Genomic DNA, 16686 nt, shown 5'->3' with positions numbered 1-16686 from the left:
TGATGTGATATGATTTAATGGAACGTGACGTGGCGTGATGCGATGTAACGTAGTGTGCCCGAAAATGACCCTTTTAGCCTATATGTGAAAGTGATTCCGGTATATACTCGATTTGTACTGCCCCCAAACCCACTGAAGATCTGGTGATGCGCTGGCAGTATTTCGATTCATTAAAACGAAGCTATATGTTTATTGAATTCAGGATGTGTATATCATTTTGCAATGGTTTCATTGGCCGAAATATACCACGTGACCGCTACTATAAACATGCGCTGATTGTCAATGAATAAGTATTATTATTTTGCGGGAGCCTCCTTCATGAGTCCCTGGTTCTCACCGTAGTTTTCAGACCACGAAAATGGCTTTTTAAACATATCCGACAAGGAACGATCGTATGGTGCAAAAAATTGGTATAGTTTCTGTTTAGTGTCCTCGTCCACTTCTGGTCGTTTTCGTCGTTTCTTGTTTTTCTTTGGTTTAACGCAGATATTTTCGGGAAACACTAAGCACTGTTGTCCTGTTTTTTTCTCATTGGCATCGCCGAAGTGTTCACTTGCGAAGTAACGCGGAAGGCCGAGGAAATCTTCGAGTTTCTGCAGAGCGCTGGCCGGGCGATCGATCAACTCACGGCTGTCAATAAGGTGAAATTGTTCTTGTGGAAAGTACTGCAACCACCTTAAGAAATGCTTAAAATACAAGCTGCTGTCTATAATCGTATTAAGGTGGTTCACGTTACCTTGTCGTTCTTGCTCAATAACAGTCTCTTCGAACGTCTTGCCAACTTTTGACTGCTGGTCACTTTCTCCGCCACGCGCCTTCGCTTGCACGTACTCTGATATGGCCCGCTTTACTGGGTCACAAATCACCGCGATTATTTTAATACGTGGAGATATTTCGTCATGAATCCTTTTAGGTACATCGTGTGGGATAACAAAATATTCAGGGGTTCGCTCGATGGTTAGTTGTTTCTCCGTCGTATAGGGCATCTGTTTCCGATACAGCTCCAACCCCTTATCGTACGAGCCACTGAATAACTCGAGCGGCACGAGCTCGGAGCGCATCTCGACGTTGGGATGGAACCGTAAAAACTGAAGTATCCGTCCGAGGCCACATTTACGAACACCAGTCAATATAGCTTGCGGCAGTTGCTGCGAACATCCGCGTGTTTTTAGTGTTTTTTTATCGACAAGCACTCGCTGGCTCAAATCGTCCGTGTTCGGTACGTAACACGAATTATCAAATTTCGCCTTGATGTAACCATTGATGTCATATCGAGCATAGTGGCTTATTGGCGGTACACTGCTTCGAAGTTCCGTCGGTGTCCACCCAAGACTATTCATCACCGAGGTTTTCAGTTGCGGCTCGTGCACACAGATGTACATAATCCATAAACAGCAGCAAAATATCAAAATGGCTACTTCTATTCCATGCCTCCGCCAAAACGAGTGGACAGGTCTTCGTCTGACAGGCATGGTTGTGGCGTTGAACCAAGGAAAAAACGTCAGAAATGGTTCTAGATTCGAACCGAATTAACCAATTTCCCCAAAGTGAGATATCAGAGTCCTATTATAATGAATATTCAAATTAGATGCCCAGTGGTTCTATTATTCGTGGTTTTGAAAATTAGTCTTCCCGGCATCAGCTGCGAGTTTACGTATTAAATCCGCCAACAAGCTGTCGCATCAGATTATTTCGACGAACTGTCACTAGGAACTCACCCATTTTGTCAATATAGTACACATTCTATCTATTAGATTTGTGTTTTATCTTCCCGTGGGTATCTCCTTTTCAAATTTTTGGTTGAAAAAATAAATATTTACAATCACACTGAAAATGATCTCGAAATATAGAAATGGTGCCGCCGGGAACCAATCATAGGACACGATAGACCACGCCTTTCACCACTGGGCACTCACTGGGCACTCACTGGGCATATAGACACAATTGAAGTATGTTTTTTTTTAAAGTCTAGAGCGATTTACAACGTGTGTTTGTACTGTGGTTAATTCTTTTTGCGATGGGAGCTGCAAAACTGCAACAGTATTGAATATCATTTTATTACGCCCCTCCTAGTGGGATGGGTCTTACCATTACACAGTCAATTTTATATTATTTATTACATAATTGATATCAAATAGCAACCAAATAAGTGAGTATACAGTTAATTTCTGATTATTTACGGATACACTATTATTCATTGGAAGGTTTTGACGAATCCCAAGGACATAAGCATTTAATTAATACGCTCGACGTATTCGGTTTTACATAACACCCTGAACAATGGTCACAGCGCAACAGGTGAGACGTGTGTTACCAAATACAAATATCTATTTATCTGTATTTTAAGCACATACAGTCGAAACAAAAACATCGGGGAAAGGTAGCAGATATGCATACGCCTGAAAAGTCACTTGTTGGTGCTATCGAACTCTATATCTTGTCTCCAGGGTGTTCATTGCCACAAATAATTTACAATTCCAATGTATGAATTCAATCTCTGAAAATATAGAAAATTATTCTATAATTTGTGGTATAGTTTGATTCACATTGCAGAGGGGCTGAGCTCCACACAACTACTATTATATATTGTGTCTCGGGTACAGTGCCGTCAATTTTGCCCAAGTAGCATTTGCGTACGTCTACTATGTCACGTGCTCATATTTCTATAAATTCAATTTATTAGACATTAACAGAAGCAGAAGTTTGAAAAAATGCCTTTTTAGTGATATACTACAAATTGGGAGCTAAGCATGGATAGAGACTAATATTTCCTTCTTCATGACAATCCACTGAATAAACTGAAATTGATGTAGTGCTCTCATCGTTCGTGAGGTCAAGTGGTAAAGTTTACTGCTGGAGTAATAGGTATTAGGATAACTGTAATTGAAATTTGTTCGTAAATGTATTTTATATTTATGGCCGCATGATGTCTATATTCGCATATCAAATAAAAATCAGTGAATCGGTGCCACTATGCCGTTTTCACGGTACTGGGATTACGCATGAGAACAATTTCAGTAAACATACACGTCTGGTGGAAACTGCAAATACGTGGGATTGATGGGATAATAGAACTATGGGCTTTGAAGACTTTTATTGTAACTCTGTAGGAATCACGTAAAAATAAACAATATGCACCCAAATTCACAATTTCACTCATTAACTATATTTTTCCTGAAAATAAAATATTCTTAAAATATATAACATGGTATAGTTTATTGAACATTTTATTAAAATACAACAGTATACAATGACTTCACCAAAGAGGTGTACAGCATCCATCAGTTAATTACATATGAGATTACATCGCCATAAATAAAATACAGTAATTGTATATTTTGTTGGATCATTTCTTTAATGACAAATTTTGCAAAAACTGTACTATGATTGGTTCCATCACCGGCCAATCGACACATCCTGGTCGGTTATGGCATCCAAATCATTCATCCTCGATACCGTCCCCTGGTAATACCCCTTGAGTGCATGACGCTGGGTATGGTTGTCTGTATTGTTATTCTTTCAAATGTTCTCAGTACAATGTTGATCTGTTTAATAATCCACAGATGTAGCACTCAATCTCATTAAAATAAGATCATCCTAGTTTGGGCCTTATTATTTTGTTTTTGTTCTTTAAAGCAGAAGGATATCACCTGTGCAAGCGTGGGAATTGAGTTCCAAGCGACTGTGAAAGATTAATTGTCGTGTATATATATATATATATATATATATATATATATATATATATATATATATATATGCTGTATTGAATCTTTTATTTTATTTATATGTGACGAATACATGTGAAGAGTTGCATTTGCAGATCTAAACTGTCGACGTTTACAGAGTTATTGCTCAATGTAATTGTCTGCTTTATGTTTAAAACAATTGCAATTTGGTCACGTGGTATACATCATACATCGTAGGCAGACAACGTTATTACCCCCCTCAATTTCGCCTCAATTATATTAGAAGATAGAAACTCTAAATATACTGTGTATCAGCAAGTTATGCCATGCCAAAACATCCTTAAATGTCTATCATTTTAGATAAAAAAAAATGGATATGTGCTACAGACTCAGGCACTTCAAATGAGCTGGGAAATATATACCCCATAAGTATAAGAGAGTTGGATATTGCTGTAAAGTAGTGAACACTTGATATTAGTACAATTAAAACCATCCTTCTTCTTATATAATCTTGTAATTAAAACTGGTCATTAGTGTAATATTCAAAGCACGGATTCCCAAGTTATATAAATGTAGGATTGTCGATGGAAAATACGTAATCAAATTATTTAAATTCTGCTTTATTGTAGAAGTTCAATGTTTATCAACACAAATATCGTACACGCGCAGCGCGACGACCACCGCCCTTTAACGACCATAACCATTTTTATTGAAAAATTATTGATGAATAATGTTCATGTGGTACAGTGGTATATAGGATGTTTGTTTGTATATAGAACTATTATTTCCAGTAAACTTTAAGCAAAGACTATATGGCAAGCTGTTTCTGTAGGAACAATAACATATCTACCATGGAGATCAGACAGACAATTGAATGTATCGCCAACTAAGTACCATTTTTGAATAATACAAAAACGTTGGATATTAACCTAGATTCTCCATTTAACCCGTGCTGAATGCCCCTTAACTACCTCTCCGAACACAACCGCTTGAGAATATTCGGGTATCCAATAACCTTTCCAAAAATCATACGGTGTGTACATTTATGGGAACCTTGATTATTCCTAAACTCGTCAGTTTTTAGTGGGGACTTTCCCACTTTTCAGGTATGAGTACTGTTCTAAGCATATTAAGTTCACTGAATGGGTGCTGTGAAAGGTCTACCATGGAGGCATAAAACCATAAGGCAGTTAAATCCCGTGGTTCATGTTCGTACATGTGCCTGTAATTTTCAACACTTCTCTGGCCATGTGTAACCTAGCCTTGGTCAATATTTATGTTCATTCAGAGTTTGCGCACCGTTACAATGACGTCATCATCACATTGCATTGTGGGATATAAATGTATGAGTAACAACGGGTTACATTTAATATAAGATGCAATGCAATGACGTTGACATACTGACATCTATGATGCTTAACCACAGTCTGCTGTTTTGCCGATTCATCACCATCACTCAATGTGGATCCATACAGCCTCGATTCTGACATTATTTTAGGCACAACATGGACATACTGGATTGTGATTGCCTTCAACTCCGATGGAAATAAACCTTTTCGCAATACCTGTGATCGAGTCCATAAATGCAACTTGTGGTTGATGGTAGCGATGAACCGACAGAGTCAACCCATGTCTTTGGACAGCCCTGGACGTCGCCATCCTCTAGGCGAAAACCACAGTCAGCTGGCACACACGTGATGCGATATTTACTATATGCGGGCCGCCATCTTGAATGCGGCTTAAACTAAATAACAAGTTGTTTTTCAGATTCCTATAAATTAAGACAAAAATGCCAATCTTTCAAATTTCTTTGGCATTTTTGACTGTGACGAAAACCTGCTTGAAAATGACAGTACCGATCCACATCGTCTGGTTTATGTGGATGATGCAGATGAATTTCATCTGCTCTTTACAATCTAACATCCCGGAAGAACAGCGTTCATTCTTCGCTTGTAGGTCCACTAAGCTTTTGCTCACTTTGATCACTGCGATTATAAACTCGCGATGCTTCTGTCTGCAGGTTGAATCAAAACACCTCTCGTTAATACTCACCTGTAAGTATTCAGGTTATATTATGATGTTTGAAAACTAACTTAAAAGTTGTATAATATGTATGTGTTGTATACTTGTAGTTTTCCAAAAAATCAGAATAATTGGGTGGATTTAGAATATGATAAGTAATATTTGAGCACATTTCATTTTAATGAGAACATGTGCATAATTAAATATAATAATTTGGTTAGACAGAATGAGAACATTTGCATAATTAAATATGATAATTTGGTTAGACAGAATGACCTGGAAATGCTGTGTAAGAGCCAGTATTAGAGCGGGAAACTTTACACGAATTTGTATTTCATACAAATGTACTCGTACATTATTTTGGACAAAACAAGCAAGAGTCTGCTATTTGAGCATCATGCATATATTTTCGATTCTAAAGTGAATTCGTCATATAATTTCTGTTTGAAAACGAGGACTATGAATTGACGTTCCTTCCAGAGCCATTTCTCGTACACGCATTGACCAATTTGTTCCAAACGTAGCACAAAGACAAAACATAATGTCATGCATACGAATATTGAAAATAACGTCTTTTGAATGCCTGTTACAGTTCCCTGAGCTGAGGAGTAATAATAATAAAACGTTGCTTTCAGGGATTAGGGGCACGTTATTTTTGTTTCGAGATCCGATTCAAAATGACCAACTGCTGTTGTACATGCTGAGGTTATAGGTACAAACGTATATTATTTTAAGCTCAATAACAAGTGTCTACTGACACTGTTTTTATTATATTCACATGGTATATCAGTGTATGTGTTAGAACAATGAATACAATATATTGCATTGCATTAAATATGTAATGAGATGGAACATGTAAAACGTAAAAATTACAATTTAATGATTATCCCACAGTATTTTAAAACAAGTGGACAAATCCCACAATATGTGACTCGTGGTTAATCCAATTAAGCAACCCGCTGTGCAAAATGAACTGATGGCCTAGTCGTAAAATAGATTACTAATTCAATCCAATTACTACAACTTGAACATAACATCACATCACAGATCAGATAATTTTAAACTTCTGACGTCTATCTCTGTTTCCACCAATTTTATGGCACATCATTCACGATGAAATATGTGTACAAGTTGCTCAACGGACTTCAAGGAAAACACATATATTTTCACTTTTTAATTAACTTGAATATGGCAATTATTTTAAAATTATTTTGCAATATATTCTGAGGTGTCACTTGTTAAATATCAAGAGAATGAAACAAATCAGATACCCACAACAGTGTTAAAGATATGATATTTAAGAATCACAATACCATTGTCAGAGTAAACACACCAGTTACTGGGCTTTCGTGACTCCGATACTCTATGATGACGTCATCAACTGACAGGCTCGTTCACAATTGGTTAACGACGTACACTGGTACAGATACCAACTTACATATCCACACTTGAAAAAAAAACACATGTATATTTTAAAAATCCAAGTATTTACCTGCCAAGTCACGATGTGATATTATAAATTGGAATATTATATTAGTGAGAATGTTACAACTTGCAACGATCTAGGATGGACCACTAAAATGGTCGATTTGGTGACGTAAACAGAAACATATTACATGACACTGGAAAGCAGCAAATGACATTTTACTCAAATTAAAAGGAATGACGAAAGGACAACATTAATACAGAGTGCAAATACAGAATAGCTGATTTTTATTTTTTGTGAACTCTCTCTCACTTTCATGAATGTTTTTTTTGTAGCTGAAAAAAATCCTACATAAATAACCAGGTCCTATCAAGTAGAATTTGTTGTACAGCTGTGTAATTCAGAGATGAATTAATAAGATACATTCCAGATATAGCCTTCTAAAAACTATTTTTTCATTTGTCGCACCATTTGTGTTCGATATACCCATATCTACCATAATTATTTTAAACTGTGATTTATCATTCGGGACATTTCAGTGAAGTCAGGTGGTGTCACACGGAGTTACTGCGCATGCTTCAACGCTTATTTAAATCACTGACACATATATCTGTGAGTATAATAGATATAACTGAGCAAATATAAATCACTATTGCTTTGTCTTAACTTTTCGCAGTCACCTCAGACGATGTTCATGCAACGCTGATACAAGTTGAATGAAATTTAGTCGGAGTCGATTATGATTTCGTCATTTTCCAACCTGCAACCCGTTTAGATGACGTCATCGGATTAAGTAAAGCTGTTGCACGCTTGGCTGCCAACGAATTATATATGACAATATATCAAACGGCGACGACATTTTATTTATAATAACAACAATATGAAATAATCTGCAGAGGCTAAATGTTGTTTGTCTGTGCCCCTTTCGATAAGTTTATAATAGTATGTTTTCTATTTCTTTTAATTGAAATACACCTAAACATATGCTATCCCGAATTATGAGTTCTTCTACGATCACTATTTTTTCTGTGGTGCTGGCCCGTACTTGTCACTCCAAGAAAGTTTTTGCCCAAAAGTGTTGGACAATGAGTTGTCGTAAGGCGCGAAGAATTCGTAAAGAGTCTTCAAGGTGTCGCCTGCTACTTTTGGTCTTTCTGGCGTCTTTTTCGCCGCACCTTGCAAGCAAACGCGCTGGGGGTATACGATGCAGTAACGACCCAACTCCTCATCGAATGCGAAATGCGAGCTCTGAAAGTAGGGTGGAAGTCCCAGGAATGCTTCTAATCGTTTCAGTTCTCGGGTAGGGTCAACGGTAAGAAGTTTACTGTCTAACAGGTATATATTCTCTTGTGGAAAATAGTGCAACCATCGCAAAAAATGCTTGAAATAGAGACTGCTATCGATCAAGGCATTCAGATGGTTGACGTGTCCTTCCCGTTCGGCTTCCATCACCGTTTCTTCGAAAGTGTTACCAATCATACCTTCATAAGACGGGTTACTCCCCGATTTCACTCTGACGTAGTCAGCAATGGCACGACGCACCGGGTCACATACAACTGCGATGATCTTCATGTTGCTATCGATGTTGTCGTGGACGATTTTCGGCACATCATGGGGAACGATGAAATATTCTGGCGTTTTTTCGATCGTCATCTGTCTTTCCGTCGTGAAAGGCATCTGTTTCCGGTACAGCTCTAGGTCCTGATCATACGCCCCGCTGAAAAGATCCAGTGGAACTAGATCGGAACGCATCTCAATGGTGGGATGGAAGCGCAGAAACTGAAGCAGACGACCAGAGTAACATTTGCGAACACCGATAATGATAGCCTGAGGAAGTCTCTGCTCGCATTTCCGCTCCTGTAGATCTGCTGTCCCGCGTAAAAATCTTTCGGTCAAGTCTCCCGGCTTAGCCTCATAACAGGACTTCGAGAATTTAGCTTTCACGTATGAATCGATATCATAACCGGCGTCGGTACTGATTTCTTCATACTTGTGTTCTAAAAATTCCAGCTCATCGAATGCAAGTGCGCTGGTAGATTCAACCAACAGAACGCAGACGACATACGCACAAACGAACGCTTTCATCATATCGGCGGCAGCCATCTTGTCAGATGTCTGTCTCGCGCACAGTCGATGTTACTACACCATTGACCAACTTTATTTGTCAAATATGTAGTAATAATAATAATTAAAAATGTTTGGCATGTACATGGAAGCATCTGTGTAGAGGCTTTGCATATTAAGTTGGATTAGTACATGTATTTAATTTGACAAGAATCAAAGTGCAACAGCTGACACCAGAGTATTGGTTCACGGCATTCATTGGTCGCTATTCAACGTGTCAGTTTTTACATGTACGTCAATTAAATTTAATATTATTTGTTGATTTTTCCACTTATTATAGGGTGATATCTTGGCTATTTCGCTTCTTTTGGGAGGATTCAATTCGCTACAATTGTACCCAAGGCAGGTGAAACATACACATAATTAACACGTGTTGATCTTGATAGATGTTCAAGTTGTTTGATTTGAATTATAAATTATGATGTCTGACGTAGGAAAATGAGCAAGTATCAGAGTCAAATAGTTATGGCAGTTTGAGCATGCGCAGAACTAATAAATTAGGAAACATATCAGCCAGGGCAGCTCGAGTTTAGCGAGTGACGTCAGTATAACCATGGAAGGTACTAACGGACGTTAGTGCCTTCCATGGTAGAACGTGACTCGCTCAGGCTGTTCGTCGAGTTAATAAAAAAATAAAACATTTCATTTTTTCATTATTGTTGTTTGATACAGATAATTGGATCATAATTTATTGTAAACCGTGACTGATTTTGTTTTTGTTTTTCCTGCACACTGTATTTTATAGCCTAACATGTAGGTGTGAGTTGGCCCTCGGCGGCCGACCGGCAGCAGACCCCACTAACTGTACTGTGTTGGGTTTGGAGCACCGCAGAGGGCGCAACTCACGCGACTTAGGCTATGAGTTGTATATATTCGTCGACAAAAAATATAAAAAAACACTAATGTGCATGCGTGCAGTTATATATAAAACTAAATCATTCCGTTGACATGAGCATTAGAAAAATGTACTGACTGGCTTAATTATGTGACGCAAGAACAGCGTTTGAGTATTGCATGTTTTTCTTAAAAATATGAATAAAATCAAGCAAAGTTAAACTATTTTGGAATAAATCGCTTATCTGTATGAGCCTCCCTCATTGTAAGCGTTGGCGGTGTAATATCTCGCAAAACACAGTAATAATAAATCTTGCGAGGTTTCTCTCGTGAAACGTAAACGCAAACAAATTAATTAATTAACGTGCACCAATGACACACCCAGAAATATATACAAGCAATATATTGATTATGTAAATCTTTATTTCAAGTTACTGCGCATAATCGTACTACACAATTCTTAAAAGCTAATTTCTCAAATCTAATTTCTCAATTAGATTTAAACATCTCGACAGCCACACGACTAGTATTAGAGCGATACATCACATTTATTCTAATAATCAAAACAGACCACTTCGAACAAAACATTACTATTCATGCATAATACGGCGATTGAAAAAAAAACACTACCACCACACGTCGATCCCACGACATTATACACGATTGCCGATTCACATTAACAGAATTTGTCAAACCGACAAACCAAATTGTTATTCGATACCTATTTTATTAATTATAACAATATAAGCAAATAACTACTATAGTAGGATAAGCAACATGGCGGGTTGATGACGTGCTCGGACAAAATGGTGGGTTGATGACGTGCTCGGACGAAATGGTGGGTTGATGACATGCTCGGGGACAAAATGGTGGGTTGATGACGTGCTCGGACAAAATGGTGGGTTGATGACGTGCTCAGACAAAATGGTGGGTTGATGACGTGCTCTGACAAAATGGTGTGTTGATAACGTGCTCGGACAAAATGGTGGGTTGATGACGTGCTCGGACAAAATGGTGGGTTGATAACGTGCTCGAACATATATATCACGTAACACTGAAGCGGCATAATTAATTGATTAGTTCTGCTGGTTAACATATGTTATCACTTACAGAGACTTATTTCTCAAGAATTCGTGCAAATCAGTCACGTGTATCTATGCCTCCCCGTTTTCCCTAGATCATTTCCGTTCGATTCTAGCCGCTTAGCCACTACTAACGTGACTATGCCGCGAGTAGCGATGTAGAGTTAGCTTATACCGGACTTGTGGCAGTGTGAAGGCTATTTTAACATTGGTTACCATGAACACATTGTACATCTCGCCAGACTATATACGATACGTCGCTGTCGTGAACTATTTTTAAAATCACGTTCGAACTATTTTATGTCAAAAGCCATTGTAATATGAATAGCCCTGATATATATCTGTTTACAGAGGTCATCAGAGTCGGTCGCAAATACGTCAAATTCTTTTGGAACAGCTGTGCATGGCTGAGAGCTCTGTCGTCTTTGTAAGTATATTTAGGTATGTCTGGATTTATAATTGAATGTGAACTAGATTTTGATATTATTAATTTGAATGTAAACACAGAACCATGTTGCCATATTATGATTTATCTCCATCGTCGTTTTCAGAAACGTCAAATGTTCATGCTTCTCAGGCTGTTTACATGGCTACTCACGGTGTTACAAACCACTCACGTCTGCGCATGTCCTAATACATTTGCTACGCACTCACAACATAGTATTCTGTTAATTATATATGAATAGACAATAATATGTGTAAAATAAACCTTAATACTTATTACAATGTATATGATCGTCACTTTCGCATACCCATTTAAAATCTAACCTAAATTTTATATATTCTTCAAGTTACTGATTTTGGTTATGAGTTAAAATTGTTTATATCACTTGTCCTTCAGCTAATTAATATTCACACATTATTTGTATATCTTTAATCTCATATTTTGATTAAATGTACTTTCCATCATCAATTCTAAATTTAGTGATTATATTACAATGATATATATATCCGGCTGAACTTGGGATTAAGGAGAATTTGCGTCTCCTGCTTGACTCCCCGTGCCAGCTTTCTACCAGACTATTACAAAAAAGATTAACTTTACTATTCTGTGTAGATAAAAACTAGCCTTAACAATCAAAAGATGTTTTGGCAACCCTCGTACAATAAGCTTGTGGTCAAATACAATTTATATACAATACCACTGTTACATGGATGATCTCTGATGGCACCAATATCACTTGTCAGTTTTCATACAAACCGCTTGATTTTGTCTCAGAAAAAGATAGAGCAGGATGTGCTCACACTTCACAAAGCACCTTACCCCACAACATACATTTTTTTCTTACTGATTTTACTACGCTGTATGGTGTCAGGCAATTCTTTATTCATGTGAATTGTATAGATATTACGTATACGAAATAACACAATTGTTAATTTTCAACCATTTTGTTTTTGAAGTTTTGAGTGCAGATATTAGATGTGATCAGAAAATACAATGTCTTCACCTGTCACACGCAACTTGAGTTTTTAAATTAGAAACTTTTACATATACGTCAATGTTTTTATACTTTATTAGTAGTCTATAATGACCAGGAGAGAGGCACTCGATAGGTATAGGTTTTTAGTTAGATATATTGGTTACCTTGGTAATACGTAGAGTGTTTAACTAATATTGTAGCCACAGTCAGATTGATAGTTGTATTAGTTTGCAATAGATCAGATAATATGACATTGCACAGTAGAAACCAGGTTTGGATAACTATTGAGGTGCTAAATTGGGACGTGAAAGACCAGGTTCCATACTCACTACCCACCGATTCATTTTCAGGTGGATGCTCCCACAAACTTTTTTTTTCGCTTTGAGTATATGCGTCTAAAACACAAAACAACGACAACAACATGTGATACTTTTGTTTTATCTCACTTATAGTTAAAAGGACCAGGTAAGAGAATTATGCACTCATGAGATGCCGTGATCCACTTCCTGTTGCCATCCAAGCTGAGATAATTAAAGCCTGTTGTGAAGACGATGTGATAAACCTAGAACGCCTTTTGAATGATGGAAAGACAGTCTCAAATGTTCTTTTACATTCTGATATTCTTGGAGCATCATATATTGACCACTTTGGCAGTTTCGAATACCTTACACCACTCCAGCTCTCAGCTGTTTGTGGAAGCTGGAGGTGTCTACAATTGTTGATCACTCATAGAGCTCTTGTGAATTTTGAGGTGGCAAAGACAGATAGGCATATATACCAGCCTCTGTATCTTTGTGTGAGAAGTTCGAGAGAGAATCCCGAAAAGAGGACAGGCTATGAGAAAAGCATAAAATTGCTTTTGGATGCTGGAGCTAAACCATCACTAGGAGAAGAAAGGTTTTATGGTTCGCTTCTTCATCTTGTGGTGGATTTAAAATTAGATGCCAGTATCCTCGATGAGCTTATCAAGCATGGTGCAGAAGTTAATAAAGTAAATGCTCGCCATTTCACGCCTTTACACCAGGCTCTTATACAAGAGAGAGAAATAGGGTCAGATTACATATCTACATTGCTGGCGCACACACCAGATGTTAACAAACAAGACAATCTAGGAAGAACAGCTTTAACTTTGTCAGCAGAATATGGTCTAGTTGATGTCGTATATAAACTACATAAACATGCTCCTAATTATGATATTCTGACGTATACAAGTGAAACTGCATTGCATTGTGCCTGTAGGAATGGGCATATTGAAATAATAAGCATGTTAATAGAGAAATCTTGCAAAATCAACCACACAAACTCCAATGGTTACACTGCTCTAGATCTATTTATAAAAGCACTCAGCAAGGTTATGTCAGATGATGCTAAAAGTCCTCGGAAGGTTGCCAAATGTCTCCAAAAGCTTCTTAACTTTGGTGCATTTATGAACGATTTTCAGCCAGTTACTCTAAAGCCAATGCTGCAGCATCAATACATCCATAGATATACACAGACTCTATGTTTAATCATCAACTCTCTTGACTACATTGATCTCTATGAAATCATTGACCAGACGCATGTGACATCAGATAATGAGATTCTATTTGAGCAGTTGTTTGTGCTCGGTAATGGTCCACGAACATTACGTCATCTTTGTCGATGTACCATTCGTCGTTGTATTAGAACACCTTGTCATTTTGTCAGGAATTTGCCATTACCAGAACTGCTAAAATCCTATTTGCTTCTGGACGTGAAATGAATTAGTACATGAAAAACAAACAAATAATCTGTCAAGACATTTTTTATTGTGCTTGATGAAACTTTTCTGATATAAAATATAAACCAGGTTCACTATAAACAGTAAGTGATATGTCTGCAGAAAGCTGGAACAATTGAAATGGCTGATGCACAATTAGCATTGTCTTGTGTTTATGATGATTCAGCATCTATGAAGTCCTTACTAGATAGTCCCTTCAGTCCAAACATGGCAATCAGCCAAAGTTCAGTAGAACGTTGTGTGAACAAGACAACTTCTTTTCTGTGGCAACGCATTGTGAGTCATTTTAACCTTGAAAAGGTAACCCTCTTGCAGTTAACCTCCTTGTATGGTAGTTGTCATGTCATGCAGGTGCTACTGTGTCGAGGAGCATGTGTTAATACAGCTGGTAACAGTCAAAGCCAAGCCTTATGCTTTGCCTTCCTAGCACTCGAGTTTAAGCCACCTAGCCCTCAAAGGAAGATCGATTATGAAAAATGCTTATCAATGCTGCTACAAGCTGGTGCAGATGCTAGTGTACCGGCACTTATCAGGTGGCCTCTCCTGCATCGTGCTTTGGATGCAGAGTTGAGTTCCAACATCCTTGTGTCATTGATTCAAAATGGAGCTGACATAAATGGAATTGATAACCGCAGAATGACAGTGTTGCACTTTGCTGTAGTATATGATAAAAATGAGAACATCGAGTTACTACTGGAACTTGGGGCAGATGTCAACAAACAAGGTCCTGGAGGAATGACAGCTTTATCTTACGCTGCGAACTTTGGTAAGGATGCAAAATGTGACCGTCTGAAAATTCTCTACTTGCATGGTGGGAATCCAGATATTACCAATAATTATGGTAGGACAGCTTTACACAGTGCATGTGCAGGTGGTGTGGCTGAACACATTGATTATCTGACAGATAAAGTCACAGATATCAACACTATGACACAAGATGGTGACACACCACTTGACCTTGCTCTGAAGAACATATGCAATTTCAATTTGTACTGCCCAGGTGCATGCGTCTACAACCAGGAATATTCCACACTTGTGGGAAGATGCTTCATGAAATTATTGAACTATGGTGCAAAGTTAAACCGCATGACAATAGAAACAACCCAATCATCCATCTTCTTTCTTCCAGAGGTTCTATGCACAATGATAAACAGTGTCACATACATAGACTTGAGAGGCAGTGACTATACATGCCCAGATGCAACTCCTACTAGATACAGAAAATTTTATGACATCATTTTTTCCCTGGGCGGTATTCCAAGTACACTGAGTCACCTGTGTCGCTGTCAGATTAGATCTTATTTACGAAATCAGTGCCACCAAAGTATCAACAAGCTAAATTTACCAAAGCGTTTGAAATTGTATCTACTATTAGAGCCCTCTTTGAGCTTGGACCTTGATTAGAACAGTAAAAGAGTTGGATGAGACTAACTCATCTGTTTAACATTCCCTGCCTAGCCTCTAAATACCGTTTTCATCACACCACTGTAAATGTAAGATATTACAGTGATTGTTCATTTCTTCGAAAACAGACATTATTTGATATTTAATAACTTTATCTATTTAATATAAAACGACTTTAGTTATTTATATAGTTTACAAACGTTACCACCTTTATTGAATGTCCAATCTATAAACAGGAAATTCATATACAAGTCATTTAGTATATTTATTTTCCCGATTTTAGAGTAGTGATGAAAGAGTGGGGTAGAAAATAATACTGTAAAACAATTCATTTTTACTATTTTGAGCATATTCATTTGGTTTCAAGTTCACACATTTGCCTGGAAAACGATCCACTCTATTGTTATTTGACATGATCATATGGATTTAATTTAGCGAATATTACTTAACAAAAATGGTGAAATTAAAACTCTGAGAATAATTAATGCATTTACATCTGTACTGATAAACTCATTTGGATTGTCAGTCCCAAACATACTTTAACTGCAAACTGCAACAATTAGTTTCAATCCAATTAAAATCCAATGTAGGTATAGTCTTACTATATACTGTAAAATACTTTATTTCAGCTGGAATTGATTTTAGCTGGAAAGACTTTGTGGGTGTTTTGTACGGAAATTATTTTCACTGATTTCTGACGAGTTGAATGTAAAATATAGGAAAAAAGGTATATTCACAGGATTTTATTTTCACTGAATTTTCCTTCAGCGAAAATAGCGAGAATTAATTCCAAGTGAAAATAAAGTATTTTACAGTAGTCTATAGTTTTTACACATACATGTACCTATACCCTACTGTTAATGCAGTACAGATCAAGAAGACACGACAGTATCAGCAACAATTCTAGAAAATGTTAACTAACTTTCAG

At 37.4% G+C, this 16686-nt stretch overlaps 4 protein-coding genes across 4 annotated transcripts; 2 read left to right on the top strand and 2 right to left on the bottom strand.

Moving 5' to 3' along the window:
- Window positions 1-296: 296 nt before the first annotated feature.
- On the bottom strand, window positions 297-1472 carry LOC102807980 (heparan sulfate glucosamine 3-O-sulfotransferase 5-like). The gene has a single exon (XM_006820296.3). The coding sequence runs from the start codon at window positions 1470-1472 to the stop codon at window positions 297-299; it is 1176 nt and encodes a 391-aa protein (XP_006820359.1).
- Window positions 1473-8151: 6679 nt separating this feature from the next.
- Window positions 8152-9237, bottom strand: LOC102808106 (heparan sulfate glucosamine 3-O-sulfotransferase 5-like). The gene has a single exon (XM_006820297.1). The coding sequence runs from the start codon at window positions 9235-9237 to the stop codon at window positions 8152-8154; it is 1086 nt and encodes a 361-aa protein (XP_006820360.1).
- Window positions 9238-13079: 3842 nt separating this feature from the next.
- On the top strand, window positions 13080-14336 carry LOC102808230 (ankyrin repeat and SOCS box protein 16-like). The gene has a single exon (XM_006820298.1). It carries the CDS (start codon window positions 13080-13082, stop codon window positions 14334-14336), a length of 1257 nt encoding a protein of 418 aa, XP_006820361.1.
- Window positions 14337-14474: 138 nt separating this feature from the next.
- Window positions 14475-15798, top strand: LOC102808351 (ankyrin repeat and SOCS box protein 18-like). The gene has a single exon (XM_006820299.2). It carries the CDS (start codon window positions 14475-14477, stop codon window positions 15756-15758), a length of 1284 nt encoding a protein of 427 aa, XP_006820362.1. The 3' UTR covers window positions 15759-15798.
- Window positions 15799-16686: the final 888 nt, after the last annotated feature.

Source organism: Saccoglossus kowalevskii, chromosome 14 (assembly GCF_978046115.1).
Source record: "Saccoglossus kowalevskii chromosome 14, keSacKowa6.1, whole genome shotgun sequence".
Lineage (NCBI taxonomy): Eukaryota > Metazoa > Hemichordata > Enteropneusta > Harrimaniidae > Saccoglossus > Saccoglossus kowalevskii.
The sequence above is the reverse complement of the archived record's forward strand: the minus strand, read 5'-3'. Positions and strand labels throughout refer to the sequence as shown.